Source organism: Pongo pygmaeus, chromosome 12, assembly GCF_028885625.2.
Source record: "Pongo pygmaeus isolate AG05252 chromosome 12, NHGRI_mPonPyg2-v2.0_pri, whole genome shotgun sequence".
NCBI classification, from domain to species: Eukaryota; Metazoa; Chordata; class Mammalia; order Primates; family Hominidae; genus Pongo; species Pongo pygmaeus.
In genome coordinates this window covers 45,183,709-45,204,359 of record NC_072385.2, presented here as the reverse complement: position 1 = coordinate 45,204,359, position 20,651 = coordinate 45,183,709, and the positions used below count along the sequence as shown (strand labels likewise).

The following is a 20,651-nucleotide window of genomic DNA, read 5'->3' as shown; positions in this document are numbered from 1 at the left end:
TTAAACAATTGCACAAACATAATTAGTAGGGAGCCAAAGACAAAACTGCAAAGCAAACACATATATCAGGGCAGAAAATAAGATAAAATGGCTGATGGATAAATAAAATGTCATTAGAGGAGAAATGACCAAGAGAAAGAGCAACGAGGATGTAGTCAGGTGTGCTATGGAGGACTTCAAATGGACTATCTAGTCAAAGGCCTTATTTCCTGGATCATCTGATATAGGCAGGTGGGTAGATGGGACACTTACAGGTGTGCAGGAGCCGAAATGGTGCCGAGCAGTCTCTAATGTGGGGCCTGCATGAAGATCTCTCCAGGCTCCCCAGCTTGGGTGGGTTGAGCTCCCGCAGGGGGACTGGAGCATGGAGTGGCTGGCCTGCATGAAGCAGTGGCTCTGTGGCCACTTGCCTATCTGCTCAGCTCTACCGCCTGTCAGGAAAGATGATGGCTCTTAAAACAGCCTTTGGCTAGTATTAACAGCTCTGCAATGTTAACAACTCTGTAGCTTTGATCGCTGTAGTGCTGATCACTGTCTCTCTCTCTCACTGATCACTGTCTTGCCACTTCTCCCATAGCTGTCTTGCCCATTGCTGATCACCGTGTCCATCTTCTCACAAAATGCCATCTCTTGCTGTCTTGCCTCTCCGCTGTTTCTGCTGTCTCACTGCCACATCAAATGCTGCCTCTCACCGTGTTCCATTTATCCTCCCTCCTCATTAAACATCCATTTGCATGTCCAGGCCTTGCATCACCAGGCTGATGTCTCTGTCCTGGGCCAGGTACTGGAGAGTATTGTTCCTCCAGCTTCACCAATAAGCCATGGTTCTCTCATATTAAAATATCTCACTGCACCAATTTTGCCAAGAAGGTTTGCTGTGTACTGGTCACCAACTTACCCAAATCTAGTAAGACACAATTCCCATGTACAACCAGTTACATGAGGTGGATTACTACCTACAGAGAGTCAGCCAGAGAGAGCACAAAGTTGCCAGGGCCTGATTGACACTAGACTGTCCCTACCCCTCAAGGACTGCAACAGAGGAACCCTGGAATGCAGCCCACCCTGGGTTTTATGTGTTAGAATCACATGACACACTGGGCTAGAGTGTTGAAGGAATTCCTGTTTCTAGTAGGGACAGAAACGCAGTGCAGGCTGTTCTGGCCAACCATGCCCTATCTCAGAATGTTACATTTCCAGAACATTCCACAGTTATTCCAGAAAACTACAATCAAGAAAGGGAAGGGGACTGGGTTGATTCAAGACAAAATGGAAACTGTTCTGCAAATACCAAAGTGAAATCATAACTCAGTAATCTTTTTGTGACTGGCTTATTTTACTCAGTGTAATGTCCTCTAGTTACATCCACGTTGTAGCATGTGTCAGAATTTCCCTTTTTAAAGCTAAATAATATGCTATTGTATGTATACACCACATTTGGATTACCAGTTCCCTCCTTTGTGCGCATTTGAGTTGCTTCTACCTCTTGGCTATTGTGAATAATTTGGTTCTGAATGTGGGTATACAAATATCTCTTCAAGTTAATATCTTAAATTACCTGGGTATATGTCCAAAAGTGGAATTGCTGAATTATATAGTATTTCCATTATTAATTCTTCAAGGAATCTCCCTCTGGCTTCCCACAGCAAGTGGGCCATTTCCATCACCACGACAGCGTCCACAGGAGTTCCAGTTCCCTAAATTCTCACCAAGACTGGTCACTCTCTATTTCAAAAAAAAAGTCCTAATAGGTGTGAGGTGGGTTTTGTTTTTATTTTTCTAAGGATTAATAATGTTGACCATGTTTTCCTATGCTAGTTATCTAATTATCTCTAAAGAATATTCTTTAGAGAAATGTTGATTCATGTTCTTTTCTCATTTTTAATCAGGTATTTTATTTTAATGTTGACATGTAGAACTTCTTTTTATATAGCATTGTTAACCCCTTATCAGATATGATTTACAAATATTTTCTTCTATTCCACATGTTGCATTTTCACTGTGTTGATTGTGTCTTTTGATGCCCATTTTTCATTTTTATGTAGTCCAATTTATTTTCTTTTCTATTTTGCCTGTATTATGGTGTTAAAGGTGTTAGTATTCAAATGTCTATAAATACTGACTTACTATGCTGAGGTCACACCCCTCCATCTCTCTGATGGTGGAGCTAAGAGTTTTACACTCTCCCATTTTGTACCAGGGGACAGTGCAGCTATGTGAGAACCCAGTGGCCTTCCTGAGCTTATTTGTCTTCTATGTTTGGTGACATGGATTGTTCACATCAGCTTCCTCTGGCAGGTCCACCTGGAAAGCATTATATTTATCAAGAAAAAAGGAGGCTGTGAATGATGTCACTGTAAACTGTGTATATTCCCTGTTGCAAATGTCAAATCCATGAAGCATAAAAGGATTTACTAGAGGATATTAAATTTCTTGCAAATTGTTGAAAAGCCTTAAGGAATAGCCTCCAGTCAAACCTCTAGAAACATTCCAAGAATGGCACTGCTGCTGCAGGCTGGGGAGGAGCTCCTGCTGCCTGAGACTCCACATTCAAGCTGTCTCCTGCAGAAAAGAGAGCAGCTCTTCTCACTACTGCCCCCAGAAGGACAGCAGCTCTGCTATCAACTACTAGAGATTGACCCCTTTCTGTGTAGCCCTGCCTGTGTTGATTACATCTTCATTTCAGTCTCATGTAGATTCTTCTGTTTTCACGAGTACAGGGGTTATTCCTGCCCAGGTCCACCCTGTGGCTTTCTATCGTAAATACACATCTTTCTACACTTGAATTTCCAGTCATTACTAGTATTAACAGCAAAATGCTACAACCGAACATAATGATTTCCTTTACAAAGAACATCATGCTACCCACGAAACATTGTGCTCCCAAAAATGTGGGGAAACTCCAATCTGTTCAGCTCAACACCATCTAGGAATAAATGATCTTCTCTCATGAGTCACTAATCTGTTTACTTATTATTTAATTTGTGGTCTAAATTGTAAAGGTGGCTAAAAATAGCACTTTGAATTTTATAGAAAAGATTAAATTATTTAAAATACATATATGCTTGACACATTTAGTTATTGTCACCAGCTTCTTTCATATTTATTTTATTCTCTAGTTTCTGGCAATACTTTCTCTAGGGTAGAGTCTGGAAGGTCTACTCCTTATGTCCTTGGCTTCCTAAGTCCCAGATGTGGTGAAGAATGCCCATCAGCTGTGTTACTACAGAGTGCTTTTGGATTGAGATGAGGGAGGGAAAGTGCCTGATCTCACTCAAATGTGCTCAATTTCCTGGTCTGGGTCACAGCCAGGCAGCACAGTCCTGTGGGCACAGTATCTTCACTCGCCAGGTTTCTATCAAAATGAGAGTGTCCTTCTTGACTGCGGAAAACATGGGGCACGGAGAGGATCAAGAACAGCAAAAGGAGTACTTGGAGTCGCCTGAGCTGCCACTCTGGTTTCCCCAAATGTTTTCAATCCATTTAATTCATGATAATAAACACCTTTCTGCCTAACTAGCCATAATGACTTTTCTCAGATCCAACAGATTCAGTGATAAATCTAAAGAGAAAAAATAAATTCACTTTTCCACATTTAAGCTGATCAGGATGCTGTCTCTGGTGTTTACACCTCCATATCCCACTATGCATTTCATCTTCCCTTTGCCTCACTGGAGATCCAAGTGCAGGGAATGCTTCACATGACTGTGATCCCTAGAACTTCATCCTGATGACTGTTGAAATCTTCTCTGAGTTTTACCAGTGGAAATGGCAATAAATAGAAACATTCCAGAAGGTCCCCTAGGTTCCATATTTTCTGTACTTCCTCTCTAAAATATGTAAAATCAATTCTATTGGCTATTGCTTTATATGGGCTAGATCTATGGCCCCAGCACATACCCTAATGCCCTGTGTTGACCACTTATCCAGTATTGTATAAAGTCTAAATGGTCACATGCTTATCATATAATTTCTTCCAATTTAGTGGAATAATTGCATGTCAGCTCTTTGGATTAAGAACCATCAAGCAGGTTCGGGAGTGGTGGCTCACACCCGTAATCCCAGGACTTTGGGGGGCTGATGTGCACAGATCAGGAGGTCAAGAGATCGAGACCATCTTGGCCAATATGGTGAAACCCCGTCTCTACTAAAAATACAAAAATTAGCTAGGCATGGTGGCACACACCTGTAGTCCCAGCTACTTGGGAGGCTGAGGCAGGAAAATAGCTTGAACCTGGGAGGTGGAGGTGGCAGTGAGCTGAGATCACAATACTGTACTCCAGCCTGGCGACAGAGCAAGACTATGTTTAAAAAAACATCAACTGGAAAACTGCAGCCCTGAGAAAATAGGAATAGAGTATTTCCAGCAGTTCAGCTGGCATAACAATGGTGAGTCTAGAGCTTATTTTCAAGATGTAAATATTCTGCTTATGAAAGTAACAGCACCATTCGTGGTTAGTGTTTCAGAGTGTCCACCACATCTGACAGCATAGCAATTCAATAGCACAAGGGTTTGTGTGCCAGCTTTGCTTGACTAATAATGGGGTTTTCCGTGTCTATAGGGAAAGCTGCACCTGTGCATATGACAAGATCATGAGCTACACTTTGCTTTACTTTTTTTGAGGTAAATAAGTTGCTTCATCCAAAGCCATATTATGGAAGAATTTCCTGAGTCTGATGAAAACTCTTGGAAAACCCTCAAATAATATTTTATGCAGAAACATAACTGAAAGAAAGGCAAATTCATATATAGGAAAATAACCACTCCTCATGTTACATGAGGTCCACTAGAATCACCTGATACCAGCTGTTAGTCTGAGCCCTGATGTGTTGCACAAAGTTAGAGGTGTTAGGGGTTCTTCTTGGCAAATTAGGTGTTCAGAAGAGTCAGTAGCCCTGTATGTCTCAGTTAGTTGAAACTCATATTATTGAGTCCCCACAGGGACCTCCATAACTTTGGTTCATGATTCTCCCTGGGAAAGCGGGGAAAGGTGACTGACTGAAGTCCATCTGTTGAATCATCCTCATTATTAAAAGCCTCCTGCTCATTAATGGCATTTCGATTAATATTCGCTTGGAAAGCATGTTTTTATTTTGGCTCATTTTTGAAACGTCTAGTCATAGTTCTTCCTGAATCACTTTGTCTGCAATCATCCTGTTGCATTTCTTTTAAGGGCTGATGATCTGTCAAAAGCAACAGCCAATATTATTACATTGCTATTCTCTTTGCAATGTGATCATCAGATGTAACCCTTGCAGATTAACCACTGTTATGATTTTTACATTTCCAGGGATTCCTTGACAATGGCACTGAGGTGACTCCATCCCGCATCCATCATTGTGAGAATTCTATTTGACAAATCATCATTGTGGGCGTGAACATAATGGAGACATTTATAGGATGCAATGGTTAATATTCAACATTAGTCAAAATTGACTCTAGTCCTACCCTTGGAGCTCTACTGGGTTGGAAAAATATTTTAGATAAGGACAATCATTTCATAGAGTTTTAAAAATAAAGGCTAAAAGAAATTTTCTGTAGCAAGACTATGAACTATATGTAGCCAGAATACCCTTTTTAATGGAATATAACAAAATTATTTAAATGTATTTAATTTAAATAATTGTATAACTAAGCATATATAATAAATAAACATACTTAAATGTAAATACTATACATGTATATTTGTAGCCAACATTTTATCAGTTAAATATATGTAACTTTTATGTATCTTATACACATATATGCACATTGTCCATAAATAAGGTAAATTTTAATTTTTTATTGAATACTAGTTTTAATTTTGTCTTTAATTTTCTCTTAATAACTTCACAATTTAATACTAAATATTCACATTTACACAACCAACTTAAAAAAAATCGTGTGTAGGTAGAGGTGTAAATACTGTATCAGTAAGCCTTTATGCATTAATAATTGGTAACTGGTTAAATATACAACTCAGTGGTTGATAACAGTAAACATTTGTTTTCGTGTTCATGGATGCTCATGTTCACAATCATCTGGCTGATCAAGAAAGGGCTCAGCTGAGTGGTTTCTCTGCAGGGCCCTGAGCTCATCTTCAGCCTACAGATATCAATTGTCTGAGGACAAGGCTGAACAGCAGTGACTACACATGACACAATATTCTTATGGCAGGTCACAGGAGTGAACAACATCCCAAACAAAACTGCACAGTTGAATTTAAGTCCAATAATTTCTAACATAGCTTCACACATTTTAAATATATTCCTTTACTTCAATGAGTACAAATTTTCAAGAAAATGTTTACTCCATTTAATTATGGAGGTGTTTGATCATTCCATGGACAAATAATTATGTTTTCAACCTTTACAATCCTGAAAATGTTTGCAAATGTAAATTTGCATTAGTAAGAAAATAAAGCTTGATGTGTTTTTAACATGTGGCTTTAAATATATATATATTTTAATGGCCTCAGTGGGGGAAAATCATTTTAACTTATGTAAATATCCCTTTTTGCCTCTCTTGTGTCCTATAGAGTTGCCCAATAAGAGGTCCTCCCATGAGATTTGGAAATCAGAAAAGGATGGCTCAATATTCTCCATTGGTAACTAAAGCAGACACAGGAACAGAGGTGAGGACTGGTGAAACACCTGAAAAGATGCTGTAGGAAGCTGAGAGCATCAGCACCCCCGCCCCTAAGCTTCCAGACAGAACTGAGGACCACATGGTTAGATAGCCCATACTTCAAGGGCAGATGCATTCTGTTTTCTGAGGGAGCACCAGAGATTCCTGCTTCTAATATCAACTTTCCTGACTACTGTATCCTTGGCTTTGAAAGGTTGTAGTCTGAATGTTAATCGTAGGCATTGGTTCATTCTTGTTATACCCAACAGAACCAAGAAACCCAGTGGGGAAAGGCACTCAGGGTGTAAAATATTGTTTCTAGAATGCAATTGAAATAGGCTCTGTTATCCCATGGAACTAAGGTTTATGGTTTCTTGAATAAACAGAAATTGACTCCCCCAGTCTTAAAACGCAAGATAGTTATATTTGTCTTATCTGAGTTCTTTTTTCAGTAAACCAACCATCAGGCCTCCCAGATACTATCAAGGAGCTGAAACATACATATCACTGAATCGGGACAGTGAGACGTCAGACCCTTCACCCATTATGATTGCCTAACTGACCTCCTGCTTCCTGTTGACCAAATTATCTTCCTTACTCCTCCCAAATTCCTGTTTTCCCACATTTCATTCCTGTTATATAAACTCTTAATTTTAGTTGGTTAGGGAGATACATTTGCGAATGGCATCCCATCTCCTTGGCTGCAGCACCTGACTAAAGCCTGCTTCTTGGCAATACTTGTTTTAGTGATTGGCTTTTTGTGTGGTGAGCAGCAGGGTCTACTCTGAATCCCTGGCATTTCAGTAAGAAAATTCTCTGCAACGTTCACTGCTTTGGCTTCTTGTAACCTGAATTCACATTTAACTGCAACTTCTGAGATAACTTGATATAATTCTAGGATTCACTTTGTTCACCACTGCTTACCAGCCTGAGCTTGCCAGCTCCCAACCCTTCCTAGTGCCAGTGAACTTTCTCAAAGTGCAATAGGTAATATTTTCCCTTTTTCATAAAACGCTAACCTTCTCTTTGTTCTTCCAATATACTGAAGACCACTGAGTTTTCCTGTATGTCCAATTTGGCAAATATTTCTTTGCAAATAAAACATTAAATTTAGAGATTCAGCTCTACATTTTATTTAGACTTCAGTAGTTTAGGCTCTAATTTTCTGTATTATGACAATTCCTGCTTAGAATATCTATAGTGGCTTCTTCTGTGTTACATGAATTCCAACTGAAGCCATAAACTAGACTCCTCAGGTGTCATGATCTCTGCCGTTGTTAAATCAGGAGAGGCATTGCTATGTCTGTGCAGCTGGAGCTTACAAAGAAAAAGGAATTGGGATGCAGAGGTGGCTTCATGTCCCCCTCTACCAACACCATCAGAGTGTGGCTGCATCCGAGGAACACTCTCAGCCGATGGAGGAATCAGGAGGAGCAGCTGGGGCAGCCCAGCCTCACACATCTGCTTCCCTGGGGGTTTATGTTCGGGTGTGTAACACTGTGGGAGGGTAACTATTATGCTGCGTACAGTAATAAGTTGCAAAATCTTCAGGCTGCAGGCTGCTGATGGTGAGAGTGAATTCTGTCCCAGATCCACTGCCGCTGAACCTTGATGGGACCCCACTTTGCAAACTGGACGCCTTATAGATCAGGAGCTTAGGGGCTTTCCCTGGTTTTTGCTGATACCATGCTAACCAGCTGCTAATGCTCTGACTTGCCCGACAAGAGATGGTGACTCTGTCTCCTACAGATGCAGACACGGAAGATGGAGACTGGGTCATCTGGATGTCACCTCTGGCACCTGAGATTGGAAACATAAAAACAAATGTCCACACAATTAATCATGTTGTAAGAGAAGTTCCCTGAAGGGCCAGGTTTTATAGAGCACACTGGGCTAGGTAAATTACTAGTGTTCTCCTTCCTTACCTGGGAGCCAGAGCAGCAGGAGCCCCAGGAGCTGAGCAGGGACCCTCATGTCCATGCTGTGTCCTGACTGGGTCTGATTCCTGCATGAAGTGTGACCAGCCTATTAATAAGTCTTCAGGGCAGGAGGTTGTGCTCTGGGAACATGCAAATGAGCAGGGGATGGGGCTGACTCGGCACAGCTACAGGGCTGTCTCATCTCAGTAACTCAGCACCAGCTCAGTGTCCCCAGGTGTCCCAGGTAAGACCAGGGTAGCACAAATTTGTCTTTAGTGAATGTGTTTCTACTGGAGAGTAGTTTGTTATGAGAAATATTTTTTATGTATTTTTTTGAAAATTTGAAATATTCCTCAGGAGTTGATGGAGTAATGTATTTCATTGGCACATGGGGATTATTTAGAATATCTTGTTTGTAGGAAATACATAGTAAAATGTTAAATAGTATGATTCTCAGGTCTTCAAAAGACTCTCATATGATTCTGGTTAGGGAAGTAGGTACTTTGTCCTATAATTGCAACATTTCTGTGAGTTTTAACATTGCTCCTTTCTAAAAATATTAAAAAGAAAATTTATTGACATGATGCTATTCATATTTGTAAGTATTAGGTAATGGTGTTATGCCATTGTTCTTACCACTATAAGATCAAGCAATTTACTGCAGATACACAGAGATGATACCGAGTTTCCTCAATGCATGCAGCACTCACACATCCACCATTATCAAGACCTACAGGTCTCTTTAATACCCAGAGACTAAATGCATTGCACCTTATTCTTGTTTTGGGCACCTTCATAGTCTACCTTCTTTTCTGTCATCGAGTATTATTTTCCAAAGTTCTTCTCTCTTATTGAGGGTGACCACTGCATGGAGAATGTCCCTGCCATGCACCGTCAATGCCACTTTCTTCTTTTACTTTTTATCAGGGACATCATCCTGACCCAGACACCAGCCTCCCTGTTAACATCTTTAGGAAAGAGACAGTCTCTTATCAAGCAATTGCCTACGTACATGGAGAAATCAGTTGGATCCAGATGAAACTGGACATGGATTTGCACTCATTATATCTCACATATCTACCGTGCCAAAAATGTCCCAGCCTGGATCAGTAGCAGGGGAAGTGGATCCAACTACATCAGCATCAGTGGGCTGCAGCCTCGGGCTCCACAAAATTTTACTGATGCCTGACTAGCGGAGACAAATCACAGTGCTGTAGCCTGTGCACAAACCTTCCTGCTGCTTTGTAAGCTGCCTGAATTTTAAGGGAACTTGCTTATATTGGGAGAGAGGAAGAAAGCTCCAGTTGTCCTCTAAATGTTTGCTGAAAATGAACCGACAAAAGAAAGACTAATAAGAGAAAAGACAAACAAAATTCACTTAAAGTGCAGTGAGATATCATAGCAGGGTGATTACTCAGATAACTCAATGAGATCCAGTTATTCATACTTCCTTTCTAGCAAAGAGGTAATTGGGAAGTGTAGGCAACCTGGAGAGAATAGATGAGGATAGAAGTGCATCCTCAAAAGAACAGGTAATAGCCTGTCTGGATAAAGTATCAACTTCTAATCTCTTCTATTTTTGATTCCTATTTTGTGTTAATCTTCTCTGATATAAAATTTCCCAGGAAGAATTTTCTTGACAATTGGTTTCCTTCTGGAGAAGCTGCTTTTAAGCAGATAAAGGAGTGGAGTGAGCATACCCCAACAGCTAAAACTCACAAGTTAGAGGACTCACAAGTCAGACTCTGACTAAGTCTAAGATTTTGTCCGGCTCTGTTGCTTCATAAAAGTACTTTGCTATTTTTTAAATTTTACTTTAGAGAAGGACAGTTTTGGGGAATATATTAATTTTTGGTGGAATGAATAATGTCCCCACCCCAGAAGATGTCTATGTCCTCGTCTCTGGAACCCAAGTGTTATAGGAGTTATTAAGAAATTATTTTAGGCAGATGGTGAGGAAAAGGCATCCTTGGTAAGGTTTTGTTTCTTTTAAAGCAACTCCAGAAATGTTTCTTGTCTAGTAGGAAAGCCCTGGCTCTTACAGCCAGGCTGGCAAGCTTTGATATGCAAATGAAGGTCATTAAGAAACTGGGTCCACACTAACATGGTTATTCCTACCTTCTTCTTCCTTGCCCCTGCATGTGCCTGGCAACATGGCTGCCCCCACATATCCCCATGTGCATAGAACATTGTGGTGCCCTACTTGTGCATATTAAAAGGCTAGGGTGGGAGGGCCAGTTTTTTTCAGGCTATGTGAATAACATGCCTGGTCAAACCAATCCCCTGAGCGCTATGCAAATCAGACACCACCTCCTTCATTCTCCTCATATAAGCAGCCACTTTTCCACCACACATGGAGTTTTCTCTTTGTTTGAATCCCCTGTCCCTCTGTCTCTGTACAGGGGAGCTGTCTAGCTGTTTTCTTCTTCCTTCCTTCTTGCATATTAAACTTTTCTCTCCTTAAATCCACTTCACGTTTTTCTGTGGCATTTTATCCAAAGCAGTGTAAGAGACCAAGAACACTAGTGTTCCTCCAGTCATAGGAGTCGTATCATAAGGATTCTACCTTATGATAGATAGCAAAAAAGGACCTAGATAGATGTAAGTAAAGGACTTTGCAAATAAGCAATCTGGTTATCCAGATGAAATCAATACAATCACAAAGGTCCTTAAAATAGAGGAGGAGGATTGCAGTCAGAGAGGAGATGGGACAATGGGGAGGGATGTCGTTTGAGGAAGGAAGGGGCCACGGAACCGGAAATATGGGAGTGCATTAAAGATAAGAAGCGGAGAATCCAGTTCTCTCCTCTGGAGCCTCCAGAAGGATTACAGCCCTACTGACACCTTAGCATTAGCTCAGTGAGACTTCTGACCTCCAGAACTACAGGGTAATACATTTATGTTGTGTGAAGCTAATAAGACTGTGGCGATTTAAACAGCAGCGTTGGAAACTAATGCAAGGGGAAGAGATGTCTTTCAGCTCACTGAGCGCATGCTTGTCCTCTGTTCTTGGAAATATTTCTACCTTGTTATCTGGTGTCAGACAAGAGACAGAGAAAATTTTTTTCTGAGAGAAGAGCTCATACAAAAATTCTTTTTAGCTAGAAAATCTCTTGGGAAAATCCCATGATTATCTCTTATACGATCTGGGTATCACAGAGTTTAGGGGTCAGAACTTACAGCACATGATAGGAGGAAGAGGATTTTGATAGTTTGTTTTCATACGAAGTGGGAACATTAGATTTTCAGGACACAATCTGAGAGGAACAGACTGAGTCAGAGCTATTGTAAGAGAAATGGGAGATGTGGAAGGAGTCAGAGCAATGAAACATGTGTCACTGCTCCCAAATCTAAAAGAAAGTCATTGATTATTGAAGTTGAAGCAAAGCTCTTCACCTTCCATCTTCTTATGAAGGATCAAATTCTACCCAGAGTCTCTGCCCCTCCTTCGCCCCCCTGACATTGCACTGTGGAGCTAATCACATGTGCCCTTAACCCCTGCCCCTGTCCCGGGCTGGGAGAGGCTCACTGTCCTCACCATGCCCAGCAGGATAGAGCTGGTGCCCTAGGCACCAAAGGAGAAGAGGATGCTTTCCATGCAGTCGATAAGAGCTTTTCCACATTTTACATTTCACTATAATTCTAAGTAAAGTTGTGTGGAGAGAAGAGAACATGTGGGCAACTTTATCTGGTGGGGTTGGAAGAGGCCAGGCTCTGAGCATGACAATGAATTCACATTTCTAATTTTCAAGGTGGCAAATGCTAGCTTTAGTAATTGTGGAAATCTGGATTTTGAGTTTAAGAACAAGACAGACTTTCAGGTAGTGCAATAAATGAGGAAACATTTAGAATAGGGTCCTTAGCCCAAGGCGAAAGTCAGGCTGGCAGTGCCTGAGAGCTGCCAGGTGCTGGCCCTGGACTGTGGGGGAAGCAGCTGTTCTCCTGAGCCACAGGGCTGAGGACCTGGGAGGACCAAAAGGCTCTGGCCACAGGGCTGCCTGGCAGTGGCTTCAGGGAAGGAAACTGCTCACTAATTTAGGGGAGCTGCATTAAGCATATATCCTGCACCCTAGCAAGAGTGAAAGTCTCAGAGACTTTAACTGGACTCCCTGGTCCTGAATGAGTTTGACCCTGTTGGAGCCAAAGAGAGAGGGTCAGCAAATGTCCTGAAAGTCTTTACTCAGCCAGACTCTGTTCTGCTTGGGAAGAAAAGGAACACACACTACACAAATAAACACAAAATTATGTGTATCTGTAATATGAATTTCTAATATAAATTTTACATATTGGATACATATTTAAGAAATAAGTTGTATTTATATATTTGCATATACTATGTATCCATTTATGGATAAATATGTGGTACACATTGATATATAAAGATATATAACTTTGATTGCTAGTATATGGTGCAGTTTTAAACTTGAACGAACTGAACGTGAACATTGAAAATGAGCACTGGGTGCACCACCTCATGGCCCCTTCCTCACTCCAGGGCCTGAGGGTCATAAAGCTCAGGACCATGTTCCATGTCCCCCTGGGCTGAGAGCAGTGAACTGCCCATTGCTGAGGCTCTTGAGTGACCTGAGGGGGGTCTGCGGAATCACAGAGTAGCAGATGCCCAGGAGATGGATAGTGGGTCTGGGCCCTGAATGGAGGGATGTTTTGTCCCCAGAGCTCAGCACAGACAAGTCCTCTTCGGGTCATTTGTGTCAAACAAAGCAGCACATGTGGCTCAGAGTTTGCATGGTCACAGGATGAAGCCCCTCCATGTCTCATTCCCAGCTTCCCCCTGACTGGGCTGATGTGGGATCTCTCTGCCCAGCTTCAGTGGCTCACCAGCTGCTGGGACTCTGTTGCTGGCCTATGTCTGTCCCATGCACAAGCTTCTCAATAGTTGCCATTTTATTTTCTGATCTCCAATAACCACAACTTGCCAACCATGACCCTTCCACAAAGATTCATGGAGTGGGTTCAGAACTATGGGTTCAGCAATATGCCGGGGCATGTATGTAAGAGAAAAAGGCGTGGACAGCCCATGTCTGAAGTGAGGATGAATTTTATCATGAATTCGAAGTAGGAGGTGGGAGAAAACATCCTGACATGCTCTATGCAGTGATGCCCACAAGATACACTAGAGGTGCCCATAGAGGAGGTGGGAAGCGGGTGAGAGGCAAAGAGGGGATGTGAATTCAGAGGTGTCCCCCAGCCTGTTTCCCTGAGAAGATTTCAGACGCTTAGTAGCCCCTGGGCACTTTGAGACACTGAGGAGGAAGGATCATGTAAGGCCAAGAATTTGATGCCCCACCCCCAACCCCACACATACAATTTGTTAAAATGTGTGAACAACGGCATCACAAAGTGATTATGTATGAACATTTGCTCAGAAAATTAGATAACAAAGCAATGTCTTCTGAGCTAACAATACTATAATAAAGATGTTATTTTTTTAACTATAGTAAATACAGAGAACATGAAATTGTCTATCTTAACCATTTCTAAGAGTGCAGTGCAGTGCTATTAAATACATTCACATTGTTCTGCTATTATTACTGATACTAAATCCAGAACTGTTTTCTTCTGATTAGAATTAATATCTATAACCTTTAAACAATACTCCTCCCCAGTTCCTCTATCCTTACCCCCAACAACCTCCATTCCAGTTCTGTCTCTATGTCATTGACATCTTTGAAGCAGGTTCACCTTGCACTGGTTACCAACGTACTTGAGCGTGGGTACAACACCCCCACAGCAAGTTACATGAAGCAGCAAGGGAACACAAAAGTCTTGGACTTATTATGGGTCAGTACCTCAAAGCACAGGAAAGCTATGTGGAGCTGATGGAGTTGACTATGTGTAACCCACATGCACCACAGCACAGGAACCCAAGAAAGCAGCCACTCTGGGTTTTATATCCTGAGGTAATAAGACACAAAGGCTAAAGTGCTAATGGATATTCTATTCTATGGGAAACTGTTATAGAGCACAGGTAGGTTGTTCTGCTCAGTTCCTCTCCATCTCAGGATGTTACAATTCTCACACATTCTACAATTATTCTTAAGAACTCTTAAAATAAGCAAGAAAGTGGAGAGAACTAAGTCAGTCTAGGGTCATTGGAGAACTGTCTTGCAATTACCCCACCACCTAGACATCCCCCTTAGCAAAGCTAGCATACTTCATAGGCCCACCAACTTCCCCGAAATGGAGGCAGAGGTTTATCTTTTCAGGTTGATGAGGCACCTTGACTAACGCAATCTCAATGCAGATTATTAACCCATAGTGAGAGTACATTTCTCTGGGCCACAAAAAACTAGTACCACTGGCAGGAGGATAAGACCCCCCAAAGCAGTGACTAAGATGCTAAAGAGGTGAAAGGTGGATCTTTCAGATGCCCCATTGTCTGCAGCCAGTGAGCCTACTTCAGGATCACCTCTACTTGTATTTCTAGGATGCCTGAGGTTTTTATCCAGGTACAGCAAGCAGTGTTGGGTGTTGGGTGTTGGTAATTGCATGAAAAGTACATTGGTTTCCATAAGAATGTGCCCATTGTCATGTTGATTGGGCAGTGAGACTGTTTCTTGGTCAGAGTGAAGTCTCATGGAATATCCAAAACCATGACAGAGTGACATATATTTAGCTGCCCAGGAAGCAAACTATGATCATAGTCCTTTTCCCTACACAGGGGATCCTTTAATAGTTCAGTCACTCAGTTGCTATTTTCCTGACCAGACGGCTGGGTTGTTGGCAATGGCCCATGATTTAGTGGAAATGGAGCAAAATATAGTGTTAGGGGCAGCCTGCATGGCTAGTATCATTGCATGTAGTTTGTCCCATTGGGCAGAATGGCCATGTTCAGTGTCAGACAAAAGATGCCATCCCCTGGCTGGATGGTGGCCACACCCTGTGGATCCAATGGCATGTGTTTTGTACAATCATCAGGGCCCCATGCCATACTGACATAGGCATGTCTCTGAATCTTTGACTCTATGTGGCCAAAGGAGAAGCAAATTGCCCGCTATGGGTCATTTGTTCCCTTCTAGCAAGCTTGCCATTAGTTCATGGGGAACATGGGTCCTGTGGGATCCTGGTTAGGGCTGATTCTGACTATTATTTCCATTTAATAATTCGCATCTGTTGGGCCTGTCCAGTTTTGTTGATTGTGTTTGTAGGCACCAAAGTGAGAATGGCTAGTTAAGGTAGCAGCATCATGCCTGGTGCTCTAGCTCTGAGATACTCAGCCCCTATCAGTTTCCTACAGCAAGCAAGGAGGGCCATTCAAAAGAGGCACAACTGTTGGCTGCTTCAGGAAACTTTTGTGTCCAAAATCTGATTCTGGTGCACCAAGTGAAAATTTTCTGTTGCCACAGGCTCCAGTCAGCATGCGCAGAAATAGTGGACACCTGGATTTCCATCGAGCAAGTGGGCTCTAAAGCTCTTAAAGAAGTGCCTCGGCCATGCCTTGTTGAACAGATTCCAAGTCTACTGTTGCAAAGGACCTGTTCAAGGATGACAACTTTGTTCCATGATTTTGACTAACGTGACCAGAAGAACACCCAGATAAGATTTCTGCTGTCGCCAGTACCCAAAAATATCTACTAGCTTGTAGGTCTCCTTCTTTTTAGTGGGTGCCACCAGGACCAACAGTGATTAACTATTTCTGGGATACTGCCTTGATTTCCTTTTCAGGTGGCCTTGGCATTCATCCTTCAACAGTCCATCATTAGTCTGGCCAAACTGGGTCATTCCATTGTGACACCAGACTTTGTGACATTTTAATTTTTTGTAGCAACTATTAAATTAACAAGGTAGTGTTCCCATCTTCATTGAATATGCAGTCCTGCTTTTGCTGAACAACACTCTGGGACATGGGAAGCTTAGGTGGCAGGCAGGAGTGGATATGCCCCACTGTCATGCCTTGAATACTTAGCTATGAGTATGGATAGCCCCTCAGGCAGCAGTGATGTTTTGTGGCACAGCAGCAAAAATGTCGGTACCTCTATTGCACTCAGCAGTGAGAACCATGGTCACCAGCACCCAACATGGCCCAAAGGGAATGGTCCACATGCAGATCAGCACACAAGCACATACTCACCATGGGGTCCTCATTTGTCCTGACACCTTCTGATATTATCAGTTTAATTTTTTTTGAGGGGACCTGGAAATATTGTCAGGTGGATTACAGCATACAAAAATCTCAGAAAAGTCTGAATTCCTTTTTTTCACCTTTTATCTTGAGAGAAATATAGAGCCACTAGCCTCTGATGGAGACCTTGGCCCTGTTCCTAACTGCCTTTCAGACAAAGACAGTTCGGTCTGTAATGTGGCTTAACCAGATAAACACCCCAACCAGGCTGCATAAGACTTCCCTGGCATTTTTCCATGTCTCTTTTATAGAGAGTGAGCCTCCTTTTCTGTGAAGGCCCTTTTTGTTCATTTTGGTTCCTTCTCAGATGCTTCAGGGACCACTGAGATTATCTTTCTTGTTTCATCTTGGGTGACTCAGGGTCCATCTGATTATCCATGTCCTGAGCTCTCTTGCCCCAGGAATGAGCAATCAAATAAGTGTCACGGATGTCTTATTCATCCTCCCTCCTCATTAAAAATCCATCTGCATGTCCAGCCCTTGCATCACCAGGCTGATGTCTCTGTCCTGAGAGTATTGTTCCTCCAACTTCACCAATAAGCCATGGTTCTCTCAAATCGAACCTTCTTAGTGTGCCAATTTTGCCAAGAAGATTTGCTGTGCACTGGTTGCCAACTTACCCAAATATAGTGAGACAGAACACCCATGCACAACCAGTTACATGAAGTGGATTACTACTTACAGGGTCAGCATGAGAGAGCACAAAGCTGTCAGGGCCTGACTGACTCTAGACCTTGCATACCCTACAAGGACTGCAGCTGAGGGACCCTGGAATGCAGCCCACCCTGGGTTTTATATGTTAGAATCACATGACACACTGGGCTAGAGTGTTGAAGGAATTCCTGTTTCTAGTAGGGACAGAAACAGAGCCCAGGCTGTTCTGGCCATTCTTGCCCTATCTCAGAATGTTACATTTCCAGAACATTCTACAGTTATTCCTGAAAACTACAAGCAAGAAAAGGAAGGAGACAGACTGGGTTGATTCATGACTAAATGGAAACTGTTCTGCAAATACCATAGTGAAATCATAACTCAGTATTTTTGAGACTGGGTTATTTCACTTAGTGTAATGTCCTCTAGTTTCATCCATGTTGTAGCATGTGTCAGAATTTCCCTTTTTAAAACTAAATAATATGGAATAGTATGTATATACCACATTTGGATTACCATTTCCCTCCTTTGTGAACATTTGAGTTGCTTCTACATTTGGCTACTGTGAATAATTTGCTTCTGAATGTGGGTATACAAATATCTCCTCAATTTAATGTCTTCAATTACTTGGGTATATGTCCAAAAGTGGAATTGCTGAGTTATATAGTATTTCTATTTTTAATCCTTCGAGGAATTGCCATCTGGTTTCCCACAGCAGGTGGGCCATTTACATCACCACGACAGTGTCCACAGGAGTTCCAGTTCCCTAAATTCTCACCAAGACTGGTCATTCTCTGTTGGAAAAAAACATTCTAACAGGCATTAGGTAGGTTTTGTTTTTATTTTTCTAAGAATTAATAATATTAAGCATCGTTTCCTATGCTAGTTATCTAAATATCTCTAAAGAATCTTCTTTAGGGAATTGTCTATTCATATACTTTTCTCATTTTTAATGAGTTATTTTATTTTTACTGTTGACATGTAGAACTTATTTTTGTGTAGTAGATATTATTAACCTCTTATCAGATATATGATTTTCAAATATTTTCTTGTATTCCACATGTTGCATTTTCACTGTGTAGGTTTTATCTTTTGATGCCCATTTTAAATTTTTACGTAGTCCAATTTATTTTTTTTCTACTTTTGCCTGTATTTTGGTGTTAAAGGTGTTAGTATTTAAATGTCTGTAAATATTCACTTACTACTCTGAGAAGGTCACACTTCACCTTCTCTCTCTGATGGTGGAGCTAAGAGTTTTACACTCTCCCATTTTGTCCCAGGGGACAGTGCAGCTAGGTGAGAACCCAGTGGCTTTTCCGAGTTCATTTGTCTTGCATTTTTGGTGACATGGATTGTTGTTCATATTGGTTTCCTCTGGCAGGTCCACCTGGAAAGCATTATATTTATCAAGAAAAAAGGAGGCTGTGAATGATGTCACTGTAAACTGTTTATATTCCCTGTTGCAAATGTCAAATCCGTGAAGCATAAAGGGACTTACTAGAGGATATTAAATTCCTTACAAATTGTTGAAAAGCCTTAAGGAATAGGCTCCAGGCAAGGCCTCTAGAACAATTCCAAGAACGGCACTGCTGGTGCAGGCTGGGGAGGAGCTCCTACTGCCTGAGACTCCACATTCAAGCTGTCTCCTGCAGAAAAGAGACCAGCTCTTCGCACTACTGCCCCCAGAAGGACAGCCGCTCTGCTATCAGCTACTAGAGATCTGACCCCTTTCTGTGTAGACCTGCCTGTGTTGATTACATCTTCATTTCAGTCTCATGTAGATTCATCTGTTTTCATGGGTACAGGGGCTATTTCTGCCCAAGTCCACCCTGTGGCTTTCTATCATAAATACACATCTTTCTACACTTGAATTTCTAGTCATTACTGGTATCAACAGCAACATGCTAGAATCTCACATAAAGATTTTCTTTACAAAGAACATCATGCTCCCCACGTAGCATTGTGCTCCCCAAAATGTGGGGAAAATCCAATCTGTTCAGCCCAACACCTAGAGAAGATCCTAGGAAAAAAGGATCTTCTCTCATGAGCCATTAATCTGTGTACTTATTTAATTTGTGGTCTAAATTATAAAGATTGGTAATAATAGCACTTTGAATTCTTTTAACAAAAGGGTGTAAAGAAATGATTAAATTATTTAACATGCATATATGCATGACTCATTTAGTTATTGTCACCAGCTTCTTTCATATTTATTTTATTCTCTAGTTTTTGGCAATACTTTCTCTATGGTAGAGTCTGGAAAGGCTACTCCTCATGTCGTTGTCTTCCTAAGTCCCAGATGTGGTGAAGAATGCTCATCAGATGTGTTACTACAGAGTGCTTTTGGATTGAGATGAGGGAGGGAAAACGGCTGAACTCACTCAAATGTGGTCATTTTCCTGGTCTAGGTCACAGCCAGGCAGCACAGTCCTATGGGCACAATATCTTCACTTGCCACGTTTCTATCAAAATGAAAGTATCTTTCTTGACTGTGGAAAACATGGGGGTGGGGGAGGGGAGGGTCAAGTAATAGCAAAAGGAGTACTGGGAGTTGCCTGAGCTTCCAGTCTGGTTTCCCCAAATGTTTTCAATCCATTTAATTTATGATAGTAAACACCTTTCTGCCTAACCAGCCATAATGACTTTTCTCAGATCCAACTGATTCAGTGATAAACCTATAGAGAAAAAATAAATACACTTTTCCATGTTTGAGCTTACCAGGATGCTGTCCCTGGTGTTTACACCTCCATATCCCACTATGCATTTCATCTTCCCTTTGCCTCACTGGCGATCCAAGTGCAGGTAATGCTTCACATGACTGTGATCCCTAGAACTTCATCCCGATGACTGTTGAAATCTCTGAGTTTTACCAGTGGAAATGGCAATAAATAGAAACATTCCAGAAGGTCCCCTAGGTTCCATATTTTCTGTACTTCCTCTCTAAAATATGTAAAATCAATTATGTTTGCTCTTGCTTTTATGGACTATATCTATGGCCCCAGCACACACCCTAATGCCCTGTGTTGACAGTTTATCCAGTATTTTATTAAATGTAAATGGTCACATGCTTATCGTATAATTTCTTCCAATTTCATGGAATAATTTCACATCAAGTCTTTGGATTAAGAGCCATCAACCAGAAAACCACAGCCCTGAGTAAATAGAAACAGAATATTTCAAGCTGTTCATTTGACGTAACAATGATAAGTCTGCAGCTCATTTTCAAGATATAAATATTCTGTTTACGGGAGTAAAAGCACCATTCACACAGTTACTGTTTCAGAGCCTCCACCACATCTGACAGCACAGCAATTCAATAGCACAAGGGTTT

General features: G+C 41.5%; 1 protein-coding gene and 1 gene segment (V, D, J or C); both read right to left on the bottom strand.

The window, feature by feature from the left end:
• Window positions 1-20,651, bottom strand: part of LOC129026546 (immunoglobulin kappa light chain) — a 412,603-nt gene that overhangs the window by 258,761 nt on the left and 133,191 nt on the right. The window lies entirely within an intron of this gene.
• LOC134737786 (immunoglobulin kappa variable 1-5-like) lies at window positions 8,085-8,609 on the bottom strand. The segment is given in 2 exon segments: window positions 8,085-8,407; window positions 8,533-8,609. Coding segments are annotated over 2 exon segments (378 nt in total).